The sequence below is a fragment of the Panthera onca genome, chromosome C1 (genome assembly GCF_046562875.1).
Source record: "Panthera onca isolate mPanOnc1 chromosome C1, mPanOnc1 haplotype 2, whole genome shotgun sequence".
NCBI lineage: Eukaryota > Metazoa > Chordata > Mammalia > Carnivora > Felidae > Panthera > Panthera onca.
Window position 1 is genome coordinate 52,460,208 of NC_138346.1, and position 23,634 is coordinate 52,483,841.

At 38.1% G+C, this 23,634-nt stretch overlaps 1 protein-coding gene across 1 annotated transcript in view; it reads left to right on the plus strand.

Moving 5' to 3' along the window:
• Nucleotides 1-23,634, plus strand: part of CERKL (CERK like autophagy regulator) — a 105,657-nt gene that overhangs the window by 67,903 nt on the left and 14,120 nt on the right. The window contains exons 3-5 of the mRNA XM_060622076.3: nucleotides 7,793-7,924; nucleotides 15,383-15,446; nucleotides 21,968-22,110. Of these exons, the coding sequence (XP_060478059.3) occupies nucleotides 7,793-7,924; nucleotides 15,383-15,446; nucleotides 21,968-22,110 (339 nt within the window). The remainder of the gene's footprint in view (nucleotides 1-7,792; nucleotides 7,925-15,382; nucleotides 15,447-21,967; nucleotides 22,111-23,634) is intronic.

A 23,634-nucleotide genomic window follows, 5' to 3' on the forward strand; every position in this document is an offset into this window, starting at 1 on the left:
TGGCTCAGTCGGTTAAGCGTCTGACTTTAGCTCAGGTCATGATGTCACAGTTTGTGAGTTTGAGCTCTGCATCTGGCTCTGTGCTGACAGCTCGGAGCCTGAAGCCTGCTTCAGATTCTGTCTCCCTCTCTCTGTTCCTCCCCCACTCACTCTCTCTCCCTCTCAAAAATAAATAAAGATTAAAAAAATTTTTTTTAAATCACTGACTTTGATTCTAACACCCACTTACTGGCAGGGAGGGTGGGGGTTACAACTCTAAATTGTTTCAACAGCAAGTAATTAGGCAATAGGATAAACTCTCAAGGGTGCATGCCCCTTGATCCAGTAATTCTAGAAATTTGTCCTGTAGTTCCATGCAAATAGATGCAAAATGATATTCATTGTAGTATTGGTTGCAGTAAAGGAAAATTGGAAACAACTTAAATACACATTGCCAGGGAACTAGTTAATTAAATTGAGGTTCATCCAAAGTACTAGTCAGCTTTAAATAAAGTGAGAATGATCCTTTATGTAGTGATATGAAGTCATCTCCAAAATATGGTAAATGGAAAAAAATCAAGATCCAGGATAGTGGGTAGGGATGCTCCATCTATGTAAAAAGTTATAGAACATACACATGCATTTTTATATATGCAGAGAATTTTTTTTTGCTATATTATTATTTTTTTACATAGAATATTTCTGGAAGGATTCTCAAAGTGATGCTAGTGGTTGTCATCCAGAAGGGGAACTGGCTGTTAAGGAATGAGCTGAAAACAGAGATTTTGAAGTTTTTACCATGAAAATGTTTGTACAGGAGACAGCTGACCATGTGATTCTCAAATATAGAACATTTGCACTGAGATCACTGTGTGAAGAGCATAACCTAGTGCCTCAGACAGACTTGGGTTTAGATTCAAACACTGGTTGGTCTACTGAGAGGGACAGAGACTTTGTAGCTCTTCTGGCTCCAGGCAACATCTCTCCTCCCCCAGCTTTGGCATTGGCTGGAGGGAGGATAAATTCTTAGAGCTCTGTGTGCTTGGGGCAAGACCCCACTCCTCCTGCTCCACTCTCCAATCCCAACTGCTGCAAACAATTCTTATTTCTCTCATGCCGTGTTACTCCCCAAGGCCCTTCATCAGTTGGGTTGCCATTTGTCTAAAGCTCTATATACCCTCCACCCTGGCATAGTCCCCCTCTGCTTCGCTCCAGACACTGTTCTGCCCTGTGGAACGAATAGTCCATCGTGAGCAAAATCTCCTATATTGTCAACCACTTTCCCCCAAATTTCCCTTACCTTCTTACTTTAGTAGAGAGACCCAGCTCTCCCAGGAGTTTATTTATAGCTTCTCTTGTAGCCCTCAAGTGGTGGCTGTTTTCTCCATCTTGCATTTCAGACCACTGGTCCTGGAGGTGTTGTCAATGTCTCCATATCTGTCTTGCATCTCACTGCTATTTTGAGACCATTTTCTCTCCTTCTTTAAAAATCCTCAGTATTGACGGGGCATCTGGGTGGCTCAGTTGGTTAAGTGTCCGACTTCAGCTCAGGTTATGATCTTGCAGTTCGTATTTTGAGCCCCACATCAGGCTCTGTGCTGGCAGCTTGGAGCCTGGAGCCTACTTAGGATTCTGTTTCCCTCTCTTTCTGTGTCTCCCCCGCTCATGCTCTGTCTCTTAAAAAACATAAAAAATGTTAAAAAAAAAAAAATCCTCAGTATTGGAGCTCAGTCCATTAGATGTCACTAGCTTGGCTTGTTACCGTCCTGTGCAGACTACTGGTTCATTTTTCTTACTCCTTGAAGATATTAGCTTCTGTCTTACTGTCATTCTCTCCAACATTATAGCTGCGATAGTTTTATGTGTTTTTTTTTAATTTTGTTAAATGTTTATTTATTTTTGAGACAGAGGCAGAACGCGAGCAGAGGAGGGGCAGAGAGAGGGAGACAGAGAATCTGAAACAGGATCCAGGATCCAGGCTGTCAGCAAAGAGCCCGATGTGGGGCTCGAACCCAAGAACCATGAGATCATGACCTAAGCTCAAGTCGGATGCTTAACTGACTGAGCCACCCAGGCACCCCTAATTTTATGTGTTTTTATAGATTTTCTTTCAGTTTTTAGCTTTATTTTCCTTCAAAGATCTTGATCTACACTTCATCCACCTCCTGTAATCATACTTTTAGAGCAGTGGTTCTCAAAGTGTGATCTCTGGACCCAACATCATCAGTGTCACCTGGGGGCTTATTAATAAATTCTCAGATCCCAGATGACTGAGTCTAAAACTCTTGTGCCTGGGAACCAGAAATCTGTGTTTTAAGTAGCTCTTCAGATGATTCTGATGAATATGAAGTTCATCAGGTTTTATTATTGTCATTACCAGTAACTCAGTCTCACTTTCAAACATGCTACCCTGCATGTGGCTATTGGCTTCTGTCTTTCTACCTCACTTGTCCCAACTCCTAAAATTATTCAACCCCTATCCCGAGACTACAGTTAATTGATTATACCACATTTTCATTAATTCTTAATCCTTCTTGTGTTTTCACTTTCCCCTTACCCACACATTTGACTACTCTTTGACTATTCTCTTTCACATAACACACCTAAAGAGTAAACAAAATCCTGTCAGCTCTACCTTTAAAATATGTCTGGAATCTAACTTTTCTTAGAATCTCCACTTCATCCAAACACAGTCATTTCCCACCTGTTCTTACTTTGTCTGTCCTTGTACCTACAGTGTCTGCTTTCCACAGAGCAGCTCGGGTGATCCGTTTAACATGCAGGGTTATGTTGCTATGCTGTTCACAAATCACCATGCTTTTCTTCTCGCTCAGAACAAAAGTCAAAGTCCTTGTCAGTGCCTACAAGGCTGGGAGTGATATGATTTTCCCTGGCCAGAAAGTCATTTCTTCTACCTTGTCCTCCTCCTTTCCCATTTTGGGGTTTCATTTTATCCTGAGAACTTATTACCGCTTGACATACTCTAAATTCTCTTATTATTTCCGTCCCTTACCATTAAAATGGAAGCTTCGTGAAGGCAGAAACTTTGTTCACTGATAGAGCCTCAGCTTCCAGAATCCTGTCTGGCAAATAGTATGCATGCAGTTATTTGTGGGTAAATGAATGGATGCCATTACTATCCATATGGCTAAAGGTTAACACTACCCTTTTATTCATTCATCAAATATGTGATCATCTATTATATGCCTCGCACTAAGGAGATAGGATATGGAGAAAAACCCCAGAGTTTCCAGTCTAAGGTCTGAGAACAAATAATAGGTATAAAATTATAATGCTAAAAGAATCAAGATTGGAAAGTGTAGGGACCTGTAAGAACAAATGATAAGGGGGAAATGACCTAGCTAACGTCACAAAACCAAGGGGTTCATGGAAGTCCTTCCCAAGGAAGTGATGACTAAGGCGAGATCAAAACAAAGAGTACAAGTTAATTAAGCACAGTAGCAGCAAGCATAGGTGGGCAGACAAGGCAGAGTGGGTGAAAGGGCACTGTGGTAGAGGGAGCATGGTGTGTTGAAGGAGCTGAATAAAGTAGAGAGAAGCTTGAGGAGGGAGCCTGAGAGCAAAGAGGTTGGAGACTTTTTAATTATCTCTCTTTATTCCACCTAATTAAGAAAATCTTTTAAAAATCCTGCTTTATTCAATAGAAATCCCCCCTTCTGATCTCTAAATAGGTATCAAATTGCTACCTAATTTTTATATACTTAGACTCTAGCTTCATAATCATCATATTAAGTGCACCTGAAAGGAAAAGATAAATGAGAAAAATGAGTACATGCTCTGGTGAAAAATTGGCTTTGTTGTTTTATGTTTAAAAAGACTGCAATTTATCAGGGTGTCTAAGGAATGGAACATTCTGCTTAATTTATTTAGTTTCTATTGCTATTGTTGTAAACTGGGGCTTAAGAATAAAATTAATTTGTTTAAATCTTTTTTTTTAAAGCTTGCTTATTTATTTTGAGAGAGCATGAGTGGGAGAGGGGCAGAGAGAGAAAAAGAGACAGTATCCCAAGCAGACTCCACATTGTCAGCGCAGAGCCCAATGGAGGGCATGATCTTACAAACCATGAGATCATGAACTGAGCCAAAACCAAGAGTCTGACGTTTAACTGACTGAGCCACCCTGGCACCCCTTTGTTTAAACCTTTTAAGAAAATCTTAATAGTTTTAGCCTCTTTCCTGACTAAGGGGATTGTTTCACAAAGGTCGAATCGGACATATAGCATACTCTATATTTATATAGTATATGTATATTTATAAGGCTATAAACCTTCAACTACAATGTCCTTATCCTCATAAGCCCCAAATGACTGTTTCTTATTTCCAAAATCTCCTGTTACCTCAGTCATGATATAGAAAGAGGGGGAAATAAAAGTTGGTTTTTATAACATTTGATGACTGACATTTAGTACCTAGACACTGCATGCTGGGCCTGAGAAATGAAGCAGGGTCTTTCGATAAAAATACCGGGCAAGATAAATTTAATCTGAGTCTTGGCCTCTGAGGTGTAGAACAAGTTTCTTGTCCTTGTCACGTTTTAATGAAAGTGAGCCCTAGCTTTAACTGCTTTGTCCTTCCTGGTTAAAAGACAGCAGTCTTATCCTTTATAGCAGGTTTTTGTTTTTGTTTTTGTTTTACCTGATCCAGAATTGCATTTATTTCTCCTCTCTTTAGTCTCCTTTAATCTGGAACACGTCTTCAACTTTCTTTGTTTCTCACGATACTGACATTTTTTGAGAGTTTAAGGCAGTTATGTTGAGAATGCCCCTCAACTAGAGTTCATCTGAGTGTTCTATCATTGTTGGAGCCACATTATGCACCACAGGAGTGCTGTGTCCTTGGTGTTGTGAATTACATATCACAAGGTATTACAACGCTTATGTATCCTTTTGTACCTTAAGGGTATGGTTAACTTTGATTACTTGACTAAGGAGGTGTCTGCTAGATTTCCCCACTGTAAATGTCCCTTTTAACTCTTTGTAATGACAACAATAAAGAGGGACAGAGTTTAACAGTAAGTAAATATTTTGTTCCCCAACTGGCTGTCACTGATGGTTTTACTATCCATTGCTGAGTCTTGCCTTTAATAAAGCTGGGTGGTAAACACAGTGTTTTCTAACTCTGTAATTTCTTCCTTGTTTAGTAGTTGTCATTCTATAAGACAGAGTTTTTCCTTCTCCTCCTTAGTATGATATAGTCTTTACTCCATTTCATGTTGGCCCAGGTTTGGCAATAGGAGTTCTGAGATTTGGGGTTTTTCATTGTGTTTTGTGTGTGTAAATGTAACAAAAAGTAGTTAATAGAGGCACACAGAATAAAGTGGGAATGAGGAGCCACAGAGGTGAATTCTGTTGGTGATTAGGAAAGGCTTTAGTGGGAAAATGGTGTTTGAGGTAAGCTTTTTTTTTTTTTTTTTTTTTTTTTAATCATTTATTTATTTTTGAGACAGAGACAGGACGTGAATGGGGGAGGGTCAGAGAGAGGGAGACACAGAATCTGAAACAGGCTCCAGGCTCTGAGCTGTCAGCACAGAGCCCGACGCGGGGCTTGAACTCACGGACCGCGAGATCATGACCTGAGCTGAAGTCGGCCGCTTAACTGACTGAGCCACCCAGGCGCGCCTGAGGTAAGCTTTTAAAAAGTGGCAGAATTTGGGATGCCTGGCTGGCTCAGTTCGTAGAGCATGCCGAGTCTTCATCTGAGGGTTAGGAGTTCGAGCCCCATGCTGGGCATGGAGCCTACTTAATTAAAAAAAAAAAAGTGACAAAATTGTCACAGAAATGGTGATAAGGTGGAGTGGAAGGGAAGAAATTGTCTGAACGAAGCCTGACATACCTGGTATTCGGCAGGTAAAATTCAGTGGTGCCAGAGCATGATGAGGCAGCTGAAATGGAACAGAAAAACCTCTGCACTTACTGAGTTTCGTGCTGGTCTCTGCTTAGAATTTCTTCTCTGGCCTCGCTCCTGCTGTTTTGTTAGGGGAGAGGATGAGGTATGAGGAAGGAGGGAATTCTAAGTAGTGAAAATCCACAGGAGCCAAAAGCCCCATTCGAATACTCCCTTCTCCAGAAAGCCTTTCCTGGATCCCTGATAAGAATTAACCACCCTCTTCTCATACACTCCCATGGTTATTGGTGCCTTTCTGTTAATGATTCTATTTTGTTTTGTGGGGTTTCTATTTTCTGGATTTATCTTTCTCCTTTAAACACAAACCACATCTTAATCACTTTGCTCTGGTAGTCAGCACAAATGCTCAATAAATGTTTCTGGAATACATGGGAGAGGGAAAGGAGAGGATAGGTTGGAGTTGGTTGGAGAAGTGCTCTGAACGACATGTTAAGGGGTTCAGGCTTGCCCACACGCAGTGAGGAGCCATAGCAGCTTTTGACAGGTACAGGCCTGATGGAGGTATAATGTGGGGGACTCAGGGGAACGGGAAGGACAGTGAGTTGTCCCTGGAGCAGCCGCAGAGAAGCCAGAGGGCAACAACTAGGAAGGCCAGAAGGTGTGGAAGCAAATAGTCACCATCTCGTGGATCTGGATCTGGGCACTGGTTTGTAGGAATGTAGGAATCAGAAGCGGGGGAAAAAAAAAAAAACAAAAAAAACCAAAAAAACCACACCAAAAACAAAAAAGAAAAACAAATAACAAAAATGGAAGGAATTGAACATAGTTTTGAGATTTTAAGACTTGACGATGAGATTGACAATGGCCTCTTAGCAAAATAATAAGCACAGGGACAATTACAGAGAATGTAGGCAGTTCAGCATGGTCCTACCTCTTCCTCATCTAATACTCTCCCTGAATTCAAAACAGTATGTGCTGTTGAAAGATTTCCTTCTATCAAATATGATGAGAAATGAAATATTGTCTTCAAGTGCAAAAAAACTGACTTTGGTGTAATGGACTTTTCCATTTGGCTTTAGGAATGGTTTTATTAAGAGCAGATGCTAGTAACTGCTTTCTTAGCCTTGAAACGTGGTCTTATGACAGCAGCTTACCTTGGAAGAAGTGATCTGTAGTGTTCTGGCTCCTCTGTCCCTCCTGCACTTCCTAACAGAAAATTTGCTTTGCACCTGCTCCAACTGGGTCTAAGTGATAAGCATCTTGCAAGCCCAGAAAATTGTAGTATCAAATCTCAGCCCCAACTGTGAGGCAGTGCTCTCATCGAATCCCCACTGAGAGGCTTTCTTTCCCAATTCTCAGGGGAAGAGTCCTTTCTCCCCTGGCCCCTTTTCAGGCTTGAACTTCGACCTAACCCTCTTTTTAGGTCCCAGCATGCATTGCACTGGGTGCTCACCCTGACCCAGCCCTGTGTACTCTGCTCCACCCTGGGCTCATCCACAGGTCACTGGGGTGCCCAATTCCAGCCCTGGGGTCACTGGAGTGCCCAATTCCAATAATGAGCATATTTATCTTAGGAGAGGAAGTGAAACTTTCTGTTCTTTGCAGCCTATTGCTTTTTTCCCTCAGAAATAAATACTAACGGGCATTTGATATATTATCTGTGATTGATCAGTGTACATTGCCTAATAATATTCACAAAGTTGCTTTCATCCACATTTTCCTTCATAAATGTGTTGTTATAACTCATGATTTAAGAGGGATATACCTATTTAACTGCTAGGGAAATGTAAATGTTTTAAAATCATGCCATGTTTGGGAAAACTCTTATAAGAATTTCAAATAAAAACAGAAAATGCTATTTAAATAGGTGAATAACATTCTAATTGGACTTAGTGTACGTTTTTAAAGGGAAAGAAAAAATACCTTTGTCTTTATGTTTTCCTCTTAGGTTTTGCAAATAGACCAAAGTCATTAAAAATAATTCTTAACCCCCAAAGCCACAAAAAAGAAGCTACCCAGGTCTATTATGAGAAGGTTGAACCACTGTTGAGGACGGCAGGAATAAAGACTGACGTAACAAGTAAGTCATTTTCACAGTATAATTTTGCCACTAAAAAATAATACTTAAGGAAGCAAAATAAGCTGTATTTGTTCTTAGGTCAAACTGAGGAAACTACCTATGATAGCTAAAGCTTTTTTATGTGCTTCCATAACCTACCACAGTCAGGTCCGGGATTATAACTTATTTTGTTTTCTTTTTTTATTGTGTTATTTTTATTAGAATATCAGTATTTTCTCTTTAGACCCCCTTTTTCACACTTTAAAAATTATTAGGAATCATTTCAAGAGGAGCTGCATACTTTTTGATATATTCATTGAGATGTTTATTATTTACACATTATTTCTGCAGATGCGCAAGCAGTTGGTTTTTGCTCACTTAAATGTTTGTCTTCCCATGGAATCCTTCATTAGGTGGTTTTTGTTCTGACTCTGACCCCTGCTGGTTAGGTCAAAACTAAGCATGTAACTGCAGGTTTAGATGAATTTTGGGAAGCCAGTAGCTTAACTTCATTGCCTAAAATAAGAAAAGTGCTTAGGTTTTTGCTGAGGAAAAAGAAATTGGCCAATGCTAAAGTTAATAGAAAGAAGGTTAGCAAAATCCTTTTCAACTTTTTGAATTTGGTGACCAAATTCCTTTGTTTCCTTTGAGTCTCTTATTTCTCCCATGGGGGGTGGGCTGAAAAGGAGAGTTGATGCTGTCAAAAATCATAACCCCAGTTTGTCTGATTTCATTTCTATGTCACGTCACTAACATACAGTGCAAACTTGTAGTAAATTTAAATTGCTGAAGAGTATTGCATAATAAACCTATTCAGGAGACAAAGTCGGAATGTATTTGGGTTCTCCTAGTCCCATTTATAAATTCCTTGGGAAGGGATTCAGAGTGATGTGGTTTTGCTCAGCTGTAACCATGGAGATGGGTTTCACAATATAAATCAGACTTGATGCCCTCACCTCTGACTTGACAGATTACGGTAGAAGGAAGTTCCTTACAAAAAGTAAACAAAAACAAAAACAAGCAAGCAAACAAAAAACTCAACCACATATTTTTAGGAAGGTCAGCCACTCCAAAAGGCATCTGTTACAATGGCGGTTCAAAAGAAACTGCCATGAAAAATTCAAGAGGAATTTCTGAACTGAAATAAAATTGTAGTGAGAAGTTAATCTTTCACCTTTGTGGCTTTTGGCTTACTTAGAAGTGATTTGTAAGGAAAAGAAACAATGCAAATCTATCATCCCTTTTCACTGACGATTTTCAAAGATTGGTAGAAGAAAAGTTTGAAATTGATATTAGGATGAAACAATTAAAAGTTGAATAAACTTATTGGTAAACTTAATATAATTATTTTGTTTCGTTGATTTAATATCCAGAAGTTTGATGTGGATACTACTACCTATCATTCAGTTCAGCATGTGTGTTGTACCCATAATATCTTTGGAAGTATTTCATTAATTTGCTTTGACTTCCTCAGTTTTGACTTCATCATAAATTTGATCTTTTCCATCATCATAAAATGGTTCAGCGGACTGGGTCCTTCTTCGTTCAAATCAAATGGGATGGGGAAAGGTGTGTATATGTGAGAGATCTAACATGCTTTAGTACTGAGCAAGGATTAACATCTCTTCTTGTCAGTGTGACTGTCTTATTATGTGTGACCAACCTGGAGCAGTCAGTCTTTTAAATGTTCAGACCCTTTGCGTGGGCTGGAAGTAGGACTCCTTTTTCCTGAAGTCTGAAAATACCTTAACCAAATCTGGCTTCTATTAGGGAGGGGGGAAAGAGGTCCAAATGGCTTCTGAAAAGGCTCCCAACAACGTGCACTAGAGGAAGTTTAAATCCAGATTATGGATGAGGCCACACTCAGGAGTTTACTCATCATGCATTAATCCAAAGTGGGTGTAAATTTTTTTATCATAGCATTGTACTCTGGCTTATTAAAGATGATTCTGCCAGCAGAATAGAGATTAGGAAGGAGGAGAAAGAGAATAGAGGAAAGAAAACTGGTAGACGATGAAACCTGACCTAAGAGGAAATGATCAGAATGTCCTTTCCTCCTTTTCCACTGGAGAGAAAAGTTTTATGTCCTTGGGCTCTTTTTTCCCCTAAATTTATAATTATTATTGAATATTATATTTAGTTTAAAATAAAATTAGGACATCACATAAAGCAAATTTAGAATTTTCTTATATATTTGTGCAGAATGGCTAATTATTAGCTGCCTAACACTCCTCCTACAGGCAAAATTATAAAATTGCATCTTTTACTTATAAACCCACCTTGGTAGGTACATTAGCTAAATATTTATATTTTAAAAGTTTCCTATTTTGTGTGAGGGACTGAATAAACATGTGAATGCTTGAAAAATTTTAGAATATTCTTGCCTGTTTCATGGTATTGTTTTGTAGTTTGAGTCGGGTAATATATCTGACACTCCTTGTATATTATGAAGTTCTATAGAAAGATGCTATGCATGTCTGTTTCATAAATCATGTAACAGTAAGATTCAATTAACACCTTAAAAGAAAAAGAATATAGGAAACAGTAAAGCAGAAAAGGTATGTATTTTCTGCACATCCAGTGTGACCATTATTTTAACCTATCCTGTGTGCATTGCTGAGTCTAAATGGAATACAAGTTACATAATAAATTCTACATGATGATGAATTCACAAGGAGATAGTGTCATGTAAATGAGGCAGGATTTGAAAAATTCTAGCTAGGTACATACACTTTAAAAGGTTGTTTTCTATATATTTCTTTTAAAAACAAAGAGCAAAAAAATTAATAATTGGACTAAAAAATGGGTGAAGGATCTGAATAGCCATTCTCCCAAAGAAGACATAAAGATGGCCAATAGGAACATGAAAAGGTGCTCAGCACCACTCATCATCAGGGAAATGCAAATTAAAACCACAATGAGACATACCACCTCACATCTGTTAGAATGGCTGTTATCAAAAAAAAAGACAAGAAATAACAAGTGTTGGTGAGGATGTGGAGAAAAAGGAACCCTGGTGCACTGTTGGTGGGAATGCAGACTGGTGCAGCCACTGTGGAAAACATTATGGAGGTTCCTCAAAAATTTAAAAATAGAAGTGCCATCTGATACAGGAATTGTATTTCTGGATATTTATCTGAAGGACATGAAAACACTAGCTCAAAAAGATATCCGCACCCTCACGTTCATTGCAGCACTATTTATAACGGTCGAGACATGGAAGCAACCTAAGTGTCCATCAATGGATGAAGGGAGAAAGAAAATGTGGTGTGTGTATATACACACATACTTACAATGCAATATTTGGCCATAAAAAATAAGAAAATCCTGACATTTGTAACAACACGAATGAACCTGAGGGCATTATGCTAAGTGAAATAAGTCAGAGAAAGATAAATTACCATATAATCTCACTTGTATGTGGGGAATCTTAAACAAAAGCAACTGAACACGCACAGAGAACAACATGGGTGGTTGCCAGAAGTGGTGGGGTGGGAGAAATGGGTGAAGGGTGTCAAAAGGTACAAACTTCATTAAAAAAAAAAAAAAAAAAAGAATCACCACATTAACAAAAATATACTTTTCATTTTGGTTACTGCTGAAACCCTGACCACTTCTGAGTATGCGTCTTTTGAAACAGTTGAGCTGAAGCTGTATTCCCCCTCTGCTACCAGCGCAAATGCTGTATCTTATCTAATGTATCAGAAAAACTTGTGGAAGAACTTAGAAAAAAACGGGGTTATTTTTTTCTAATAACTTGATGGCATATGAATCACAGAAAAACAAGTGGTCAGCCTATGCTGACATGATACCATGTCTTTCTCTTCCTCTCAAAACAGCAGACTTTAGGAATTACACTGGCTAAGGCGTGAGAGAATTTGTGAAGATCATGGATCCGTAGGATAATTCATAAAACAATAAAGTGAAAAAAGGCAACAGAGAAATCAAACTGGAAGGAGCTTTAGAAGCCATCCAGCTGAATTCCCTGTATGTGGTGGGTGTAGTGATGATACTCCTCGTGGATGAACTCCCAGCCTTTGCTTGAGCACACTATGTGTGTCCCATCTTGCATAGAAGAGTCCCTGAAATACCCAAAGCAGATACTGTGTCTGCCCTTGATCTCATTCATGATAGGCAGTTCCATCTCCTTCATTCAATCTTTCTGTTAACAAAGCTGCTAGACCTTATCATACTCACTGTCATTATCACGATCAAAGACACTTCTCTGAATTTAGCCTTGATCTCTGTCAGCTCTGGGCCCATGGGAGTGCCTAGTCATCAGATAATTTTTACATCCTGTCTGGCCCTGGTAGAATTATCATGAAAGTGGAGTTTGTTATCAGTTTCATTTAAAAAATTTTTTTCTCCTTCTAGGGTCGTGAGTTTAACTTTTAATACTTTGACCAAGTCTCCTCTTTGATTTTGTGTTTTTCCTTTGGCTCTTTGTCTCTCCTTAAAGCCTTCCCTCCTTGGAAATGCCTCTTGCTATTCCTGATCTCACCTAGCAGAAAGCTAGGCAATTTGATAAAACTGAATCACAAAAGTTGCTAGTAAGCTGAGGCATTCTATCTTTCCAATTTTACCTATATGTTAATAAAAATCTGAAGAGGAGCTGTTCATGTATCATATCCAGCTAAAGAGAGATTTCTGTGTGAAAGATTCTTTTTGTTATCCCGTAAATAATTGTGGATTTATTTGGCCAATCTTGTTTCTAATACTCAGATGTCAGGGAGTTAGAGTTTTGTCTCTGGGGACAATAAAGAGTCATCAGTAGAGGTTTTGTAGGAAAAGGATTTGATCAAATAAGTGAGAAAGTCATTCTGGGCAGGGTAGGGTAAAGACTACTATCCCCATTAAAAAGGCAGTGGCTGGATCATGGGCATTGGCTTGAGATGGGATGCTACAGCAATAAAGACCAAAACAACTGGTCTTGGCCTTGGAGTGGTTGGGAGAGGAAGGAGGGGGACAAGCTAGGAATTAATTTTCCTGTCTTGGACAGCAAGGAGGGGATATTGGAACAATATATTTGAGAGGCAATATGAAGATGGAAATGACAGATTCCGTTATGAGCTTACTATGAGGCACCTGTAGAACAGGAGAGAAAATGCCATCTCAGTATCTCAGCCCATTATAGAATTTTATCCCCAGACTAAGAAATGTTACCGTAAGTCCGAATCTCATCTGATTTTACTTCAGCCTATTTCCTCATCAACACTTAGTATCAACCTCATTACTTTCCTCCAATCTTGTCTTCTTGAGGAAGTAATATTTAAAATGGTTAGGGTGAGTGGGAAATCCCAGCAATGAGAACTGAGTTCAAAGCCTTGTAAAGAATGGAACCTCCAAATTTCCTGAATACAAGGGGCATAGGGTGTCATTCTCATCAGAAAAGGAAAGCAAGTGAAAGAAAAGGGTAGTAGTAACCTTTTGACACTACATTTGCCCATCAGTCTACTCCTTATGTTTATTTGGAGTGGGATGATTTGAATCTGGCTCTAATTCCAGGGCCCATAATATTCTGTCTAAATGCATATTTCAATTCCTTCTACTGTATCTAAATAGTAGTCCAGATTATTCTCTATCCTTTTTCCCTGTATTATTTTTCTTTATAATCACTTATTGCTACTTTATATTCTATAATCATGTTTTATTTTTTATAAAATGTTTATTGATTTTTGAGAGGGAGCATGAGTGGGAGAAGAGCAGAGAGGGAGGGAGACATAGAATCCAAAGCAGGCTCCCGGCTCTGAGCTGTCAGTGCAGCGCCCAACATGGGGCTCAAACCCATGAGCTGTGAGATCATGACCTGCATCGAGGTCGGACGCTTAACCGACTGAGCCACACAGGTGCCCCTGTACATTCATGTTTAAAGTTAGTGTCTAGTGTCTGGTTCCAGAATGTGAGCTCCCTGACATGGAAGTCTTCGTTCCTCTTGTTCAATTTTCTACTATATTGTGATCAAGTTTCTTTCATCTTTTCTCTCTGTTCCAGGTCACTTTTTTTTTTAACTTTTACAATGTCATTTAAAAAAAAAATCACTCTTCTTGGGTAATTTGCATCAATATATAGTCAAACTCCACCTGCAAGATCAAAGATAGTATTATTTAAAATTTTTCCTAAATTAAGATAGCATTTAGCCATAGCATAATTTTAAAGCTAATTTTATATTGGATTTGAAAAGCTTTACCAAAGTGAGCTTTAGCCTAAAAAGCAAGATTTGATCCAATGATTCTCAGCATAAATATTTCTTCATAATATCATTAAGTATTTTCAGTGTATGTATGTAACATTTTGTATTTTGAAGTTTGCAACTACTTGCTGAGGCTATAAATGATCAACACAATCATTTATGATAACCTTCCAAGCTTATTAATATTAATATTTTATACTTAGTTTTCTTATAGCTTTCTTTTGATTAGAATTTAATCGAGAGAAGTTTTATTCATGTGAATGTTAACAGCATTTGAATAAGCTGTGGGAGAATTACAATGTAATGCTGCTGGATACAGAATGATCCTTTTAGACACCAAGACTAATAATTTTTAACAATATCTAAAAACATTGTAGGAAAAGCTTGAACCATGCTGGCACCAGGGACAGACAGGCATGAAAGATTAATGTAATCTTGCATATAATGATGCACATTCTTACACAAAAAATCCATCTGCAATGTCATGTCAGTCAGCAGAAATCTTTGATGGGTGGATACAGCTGGGCTGTCTCTTCTGGCAGTGCTGCCCTAGAAAATGCTAAATGTGGCTGGGATGCTTGGTGCCATCTGCAGTGTGCCAGCTTACCCTGTCTCCACTGGCATTTACAACACTGCATAGGGCATCGTGACCGTAGAGACAGCGATAGGGAGTGACAGATTCATTTCCTCAGAGGATCCGGCTCTGGTGGGTCCATGCCGCCACCTTCCTCGGCTTTGGGTCTGTTATCATTGGTGTTGGCTTTGCTTCCTTTTTTCACGTCCAGCTTCTCTTTTTAGTCTAGCAGTTCCAGATACACATTCTTCTAGTATGAAAATCTTAGACTAACCTTTCAACTAATTTATCCGTGTGAGGTTGCCAAAGCGCTTTAACATTGACTGTCTTGATGCCAGCTGATATGCCTTATTTTCAAAATACTGCTGCTCTTCGGCTTCTGATTTAAAGGAAATGTATCTTATTTATAATATCAGGAAGGGAACGCTGAACAGACAGGCACCAAGATAAATGATCTAACTGCTGTATGTGGGATGTCCCCAAATGACTTACGTAGTTGGAACAAATATATGACCCTCTTTTACATAAAGCTATAAAACACATCAGGCAAGTAACACTTAATCCTCTTTCTCATGATTAAAATATAAATATTCAAGAATAGATGTTGTTTTATGACCTGACCATATGTTTATGATATTATTTTGCCAAACTCAGTTAAAAAGTGTAGATCATTGTTTAAAACTTTCACCTTTTTTGTGTGTTTGTTTTTAAATAGTAACAGAATATGAAGGACATGCTCTGTCACTCCTAAAGGAATGTGAACTCCAGGAATTTGATGGGTAGGTTATATTATCAATCTGTATATGGAATATAGCTTATGTTATGAAATGTCGTCATTAGTTTTTAGTGACATATTTGGGACTTATAAATATTTCAGTATTCGTGGTGTATGTAATTAGACTCCATTTCGTTCATATCTATGTAATAACAGCTAATGATGATAACATGGTGTGGTCATCTACCTCTCAGGACCAGGCATAGGAAAGCAAAAGGAGAAATCTATAGAAGTACTTGGAAATCAAAGGGTACCACGTTCTACTGACCTACTCTGCATATATTTGCATCGGCAGTCCTCAATTCTTGGCTTTAACCATACGAGTCTCTAGAAAAACCTTGATGGAAGACACACCGGCTTATGGTAGAACTGTATTGTGATTCTCTTTTGCAAATTTATTGATGGTGTTCATAGCTACCCACTGTTTAATTTGGCTGTGATTGAGGGTAAATATTTTATAAAAACAAATATATTATTTTCAGTATGAATAAAAGATGCTAATTTTAATTCTTTCATAATTTAGTGGCTACCAATTAAGTGTGTTATCTACAGTAGTCATTGGAAACTGTCGTTGGCAATACGTTGCTGGAGTGCATAGAAAATGTTCACTGTCATGCAAACATTAGAAACAAGGCAAGTGACTTATACTTTAATGGCCAGTTTAAGAAAGTAGCCAAGTCAATTTGCTAAAGTGATGGATTGATGTGTAAGACACAAACATTTTAGGGAAGATTTTTTGCAAGGGTTAATATTTCAGAGTTTTAAACGGTGGCCAGCATGTGAATTACTTGCATCACATGAAGATGGGCAGGAAACAAACAAGTACTCATAATCTCAGGCAGGAGAGTTGTGTCTCTTTAACTGTAGATTGGAAGGCTTTGCTTTTCCCAAAGAACTAGTAGAATGTTTTAGGGAGGAAAGTGATGAGGTTGTTTCCCCATAAATGCTTAATATTTTTTGGTAAGAAACAATATTAGTGGATGGAGAAGAAAGTTTGATAAGTAAAATAAGCCTTTTTTTTTTTTTTTAAGTTTATTTATTTTGAGAGAGAAAGAGCATGAATGGGGGAGGGGCAGAGAGGGTCTCAAACAGGCTCCATGCTGTCAGTGCAGAGCCTGACGCAGGGCTTGATCCCAAAAACTGTGAGATCATGGCCTGAGCCTAAATCAAGAGTTGGACGCTTAACTGACTGAGTCACCCAGGGGCACCAAAAAACAAGACTTTTATAAAAGGAATTTGAGAAGAGTAAATCTAGATGGCAACATTGTATAAATATTGAGGATGAAGAGTATAAGGTAGGAGACTACTTAAGAGCTTTATACTTAAAGCCAGACAGACAGATTAACAGGCTACATTTGGGAAATTATCTTGCAAGTATACAATTTAAGAAAAGTAACTGGAGGAATCATGCCCATGAGCTACCACCTTAATATGCTGCATAGTCACACAACTTGTGAGTATATGAGTGAGGCTGTATTGCAAGTAAGTCCTTTTTTCAAAATATGATTATATAAATAATAAGGATAACAGATATCATAGATATTAGACCTGGTCCTGCCCATCAGCATTTTGAAGTGTTCCACTAAATGTGGTGTGTATAAATAAGTTCTGCTGGTAATTATACTAGGTAAGGATCAAGAGAAATTTTGCAGAATGATGAAAGACTATTGCTTAAGGGTAGTATAGTAATGCTGTTTTCTTTAACTGAAAATACTTAAATTTTTGTTTATTTCACATGGCAAGTATTGTTATTTAGCAGTGTGCCCCTAAAAGGCACACAGATCTTTTAGTTATTATCCACATTTTTTTTAACTTTTTAATATTTATTTATTTTTGAGAGAGAGAAAGAGAAAGAGCGCAAGGAGAGAAGGAGCAGACAGAGAGGGAGATACAGAATCTGAAGCAGGCTTCAGGCTCTGAGTTGTCAGCACAGAGCCAACGTGGGGCTCGAACCCACAAATCATGACATCATGACCTGAGCTGAAGTTGGACACGTAACTGAGCCACCCAGGCATCCTGTATTATCCACATTTTTTTAACCACAGAGTTTGACCTAACCATTCTATGATATAAGTTCCAGTGATTTAACAGTTTCTGAATTGTACAGCGTGCTGATTTATTTAGGACTTCTAATAATTTAAAATGTCTATTGAAAATCATCTATTTTGTAAGATTCTTTAAATATCTCATTTTCATGGGCCCAGTTTTTCCCACTGGGAGCTGGGAAAACTTAATAAAATGCTAATTTTAAGTCACTCCACTTAGAAGTAAATAGGTATATATGGAAAACAATGGAAACAGTTTCTTTAGATAGCTTAAAAGAAAAAATTCTTTACATGTATGAATTTTGTTATTTTGTTACTTAGATTCCATATGTAAGTGAAAACATATTTATTGTGTTTATCTTTCTTTAACTTATTTCACTTAGCATAATACCCTATAGGTCCTTCCATGTTGTCATAAATGGCAAGATAAGAGAACAGATTGGTGGGTGCAGATGGGAGAATTGGGGTGGGTGACATAGGTGAAGAAGGTCAAGAGGCACAGACTTCTAGTTATAAATCAGTCAGGGAAGTGTAACGTAGAACATGACATCTGTAGTCAATAATAGTGTTTTCCCTGTTTGAAAGTTACTAAAAGAGATCCTGAAGGTTCTCATCACAAGAAAATAATTTGCGGGGGGGGGGGGGGGGGGGGGGGAGGGGGGGGAGTAACATTGTATGCTGATCTTCTTGTAAAGATCACTTGGCAATGCATTATGCAATGCAATGCATTAGTCATTATGTTATATACCTGACACTAATAAAATGTTACATGTCAAGTATGCTTCAATTGAAAAGAAAGAGCAATTCTCTCACAAGTATTTGAAAATGGAATGCACTCTATTTATGGGTTCCCTATTTCTGAACTTGATCAGAGAGAGGTTATTGGAGTACTTTTTGAGAAATAGATACAAAAGATTCAAGGTTGGGGATAAGGTACCTGCAAGATTCTATGATCTTTCAATGAGAGAGGGGCTCACATTCCTTCAAGAACTTGAGCCTGAATCATTTCTGCCTGATTAGGATATCACCTAAAGGTATTTAGACACAGACTGGAGAGTTTAAGATCCAAGAATGATTCTGTGCATGTTATTTAATAAAGCAAAATGGTGGCAAATACTGTTTAAGAAATGTCACTTGCTAAAATTTTGGAGTTTTTAATGAGTTACATATTTTGTATGAAGACACAATATGAGATAAGAGCCAACAGGAATGCATCTCTCAGTACTCAAGACAGCTGTTGTGCAACTCTAGTGTGTTGTAGCAAACACTCTAAGATCCATTGCTAAACCTTGTAGGAGTGTCAGTTTTTACTTGCCCCCTATTTTTACTATGCATGAATAGAAAGTTTTGTAAAGGCAGAGGAAAGAGTAATGTCAGCTGCACAAACTTGAAGCAGTAACAATTGAATTTACAAGCATCAATATGGTTAAGCTAATCTATAGCTCTTATGCAGTTATAAAAATATCAATGTTTTCCTGTTTTGCTTCATAGTATTTTATTTGAATTTGTTAAGTAACAGTTTTTTTCTCCTTTTGTTAATTTCACCATTAACTAGACCCATAATGATTTAGACATTGACATTTTATCGTATTGTCCATGATACCTGTCTTCCTAAATAAGGTATTTTTTAAAAAGTACCTCTTTTCAAAAAAGAGAAAGTTTAAATCAAAACCTAATAATATATTGAACATTTCAAGGATGATACTGGTTTATAAACAAATAAACACCCGTTTAAAAAAATGTGTCACTTCTTATACAGAAAAGTAAGGTATCAGCCCTAGTGGCACTTTTCTAGGCAGAATCATTGTATTTGGGGGCACGGCAAGAAGGAGTTTACTTATTCTGAAAACATAAGTTGTACCCCATGTGAAAGATTAGTTACTTTAAGGTTTATATTTTAGGATAGCACAAGTGTGGTCAACTTGTTATAAAAAGTTGTGGGTGTTTTTGTTTGTTTTGTTTTGTTTTTGTTTTGTTTTTTTGGCATTTTGTTTTGTTTTTGCCTTTTCTTGCTATGTCCAGACTCTTGTCATAGGTTTGCATTAAGTATATCCCTTAGGTTGAGTAGCTATACCTGGAGCTGATCCTAATGATACAGTAGTTGTCAACATAAATATGTTTTTTTCCTAACAAATTTAGTTCCACATTGATTCTACTGGCAAACTGATTTTCAAAATAGTAAACCTCTCTCGTAAGGTGATTTTCATTAGGTTTCACCTATAGGAAAGGATTATAATCCATTGAATACTAGTAGTGCAGTCTGTAAGGTTGAATTGCCTCTGTTTCAGTTCCCCCTTCTGTCACTTACTGTGTAATGACCTTGGAAAAGTTACTTAATCTTACTACGTGCTAGTTCCCTAATTTGAAATTGAAGGTAAAAGCATCTATTGCATATAGTTATTGTTCAAATTAAATGAGTTCATACATGAAGGGTGCTGAGAACAGTGCCAGTACATAGTAACTATTCACTAAATGTTACTTTATTGTTGCAATGATCATTTGTTATAGTTTCAAAATATTTAACATAGAATGTGTTATGAAAAAATTTCCAAGGCTTTTGTAGCAGAGTATGTTCACAGAGGAGGCATCTCTATTAATTCTAGCAATGAGTTAACATGTGATGTGCAAGATGCTATAACCGGATGCAGGATCCTAGGGGTCAGATGTTGCTATATTAAATGGAAAAGCCAACTTCTTCTATGCTAAATTAGATGCTTTGTTGGATTATTTTAGGTGATCCTTTTAGATCACACATACCTCAGCAGGTAGAAAAGGCATGAATCTGATAGTTATAATTAAGTTTCTAGAATGTTTCTCTGAGACACAGAGATCTTTGAAATCATACTGATTAAGGTTCACAGCAAACCTTGGCTTCCCCATTTATAAAGATGAGGCAAATGCCCACTTTATAGAATTCTGAGGATTTGATAGAAAAGAATCAACACATTATCTGACATAAAGTTGACCCTCAGTAGATACTATCACTTTTTTCTGAATCAGTGGCTACATTGTGAACCCCTACGATTATTTCAGACATAAAATAATACCCCTAGCCAAAGGTGATCTGGGTGATATCCCATGTCCTGGAGTCTCTTATAACTATGGTGGATCTGGATCTCCCAGGCAGGCTGTGTGCAGCCACTGGCTGAACCTCAGCTCTGTGCAGGGGCTGGAATGCTGAGAGCAAGGTGGAGGGGCTCCATGGACCCTCTGGATTCCAGAGCTTCCTAAATTTAGGGAACCATTTAAAACCTGCTGATCATGGTCCATGGGCTGTTTTGTTTGGCACATAGGGGTTTTAAATGTATTGAATACTGGTTGATAATATTGAAAAATTAGGAGACTCACCCACAAATCAGAATCTGTGGTTTCTCTAGAAAAATCAGAGGATGTGGTCCTCTAGGCTTGCCTCCCAGATGATGTGAGTGGGCTGGAGCTGAGAATCTGTCCCCCACTGAGACTCAGTGTACTCTTCCATTTTTGCTGGACCCTTATAGGCTTGAATTATAACACCTGCTTTCAATAACACAAACTCTTCCTCTTTTTGTGTAAAGTAATATGATTTTGCTACTTAAGACTATTTTGCATCTTTTTTTTTTAATTTTTTTTTTAACGTTTATTTATTTTTGGGACAGAGAGAGACAGAGCATGAACGGGGGAGGGGCAGAGAGAGAGGGAGACACAGAATCAGAAACAGGCTCCAGGCTCTGAGCCATCAGCCCAGAGCCTGACGCGGGGCTCGAACTCATGGACCGTGAGATCGTGACCTGAGCTGAAGTCGGACGCTTAACCGACTGAGCCACCCAGGCGCCCCTATTTTGCATCTTTTAAATACAAATGATTATGAAACAACTTTCTGAAGTCTTATGTATTACTTTCAGAGATTCCCACCACCACCTCTGCTATGCTCTACTTACCATGAGATCTTAAAAAAGAATTATTAGCAGTACTGTCTATAGTCAAAATGGTAGTAACATTAATTTTAAAAGTGTCACATAGGAGGAATGTCCAGGAGAGAAAAAACAGTTCACATTTGCAATTACTATATTCACATACTGATGGTAAAAGCTTTTTACGTGATTCTTATAGCTGCCTGTCTTTTTGGAGCTATGTTGAAAAAAATTAGCAGTTAAGTGAATTGCACTTGACTATTAACATAAACAAAATGAGAACAATATACTTTTGGATAGTAACAGAGTAAATGCAGGTTCAGTGTGAATTAACGTGTTGAAATGTTTTAATGTCTCTTAACTCACTTAAAATATTTTGTCTATGGGATATCGTGTAAGTATTGTATTTGTGAAGTAAACTTTATGCAGTGCTGGAAGCTTCTTATTCGTTGACCCTTACTAAAATGTTTGAAGGTATGTATGTGTGATCGTGCACGCGAACATGCAAGATTACCATTTTGAAGTTGAGATTTCATGAATTATTACCAATTGTTTTAAAGCTGCTGCATTCTCAGTGTCTTGTTTTCTAGTGTTGTCTGTGTTGGTGGAGATGGATCGGCCAGTGAAATCGCCCATGCTTTGCTTCTTAGAGCCCAGAAGAATGCTGGGAAAGAAACAGACCGCATCCTCACCCCTGTCCGTGCAGAGCTCCCTCTGGGTTTAATACCAGCAGGTGAGGGAGTGGCCATGGCTTTGCTAAATGGAACCTCTCTTCCTATCTTTCTCTGTCTTACTTCCTAATCTAGACAGTGTAGCACAGAGTTAAATGCACTCTGAATCAGAAAGACCTGTGTTTGGAATCTCCACTAGCAAATCTGAGACTTTGGACAAGTTATTTCATTTGTTTGAACCTCCTTGTTCTAATCTGTAAAACAGAGATACACATATATTCACTTAATGACAAGGTTATTGGAGTATATGTGGAGGGTTTGATACATAGGTAAGCAGTCAGTAAGTGGGATGATGATTATTCTACCTTCCAACATAAAGGTCTAATGATTACGCAGTAGCAGATATGAAATTTCAAAACAGGTCAAGCTGTTTACAATGTAAAATGTGGTAACTCCCATAATCAAAGTATAAACATAACCTTGAGTTGAGAATGCCAAAAAGATTTATTCTAACGGCTGGGCTGCAGCAGCTAGAATAGAATAGAATAGAACATGACACGATGAAGGCTCAATGAAGTTTATTAAGTGAATGAATGTAAAGAAGACCTAATTACCACTCGAATTAGGTGTAAAAATGGGTAGGAATCTGGACTGAGAAGATGAGGTTGAGTTATTTTCTTCGTTGCAAAAATAATCAATGCCAAAATCCAGGAACATTGAGAAATAGAAAAGAGACCATTTGTCGGGTGATGATGGGATCAAAATAAACCTAAACCATGGTGGCTCCTGGATGCCACGGGGAGGGGTCTGAATTGTATTTGATAAACAGTAGGAAACAATGGAAGATTTAGAGCCAGGGAACAGCCTGCTGCTAGCCTGGGAAGGGGGGTTGGTGATGAGGGGCAGGGAGGGACAGTGGAGGTCCAAGCCTGGGAGAAACACTGAAGCAGCTCTGGCATCTAGGAAAGAGGAAAATGTCTTTCACAAGTTGATTACATTATTTCAGCCACTCCTCCCAAATTATTTAAACAAACAATAGTGATGGAAAGTAATGATTTCATTTTGAAATCCTCACACATTCTTAGCTCAACAAGAAAAGCAGAAGCAATTATTGTTTCCTATGAAAATAGGAAATAATGCACATGGTTAAAAAAATTCAGTATTCTATCCATTTGATAGCCACATTCATTGAGGATGGATTGCGGTATATTTAGTATTAAGTGACAAAGAACAAAAGGTATCCAAATGCTCTTTTAGACTGTGAAGTCTTTCAAAAAACCAAGACTTTAAAAAGGAGAGGCATATTTAGATATATCCTTATAATTGTAAAGCAGGTAGAGAAAAACCTTTGATGGTCTTGAAGCAGAAGGGAACAAAATAACCTCAATTCGAGAAAAAAAAATGCTGGCAAAGTGGAGCGGTGCATTTTGACCTTTTCGTGTCATTTTAGTGGCTCTGTAATGGTGGAGCTTTTCAACATTTCCCTCCATGCAAAGTGGATGTGCTTAGGTCATTTCCCCTTCACTAGTGCTTACACTCCTGAGGTCACTTATTACTGCTGTGAATTCAGAAGTGAAAAGATGGGT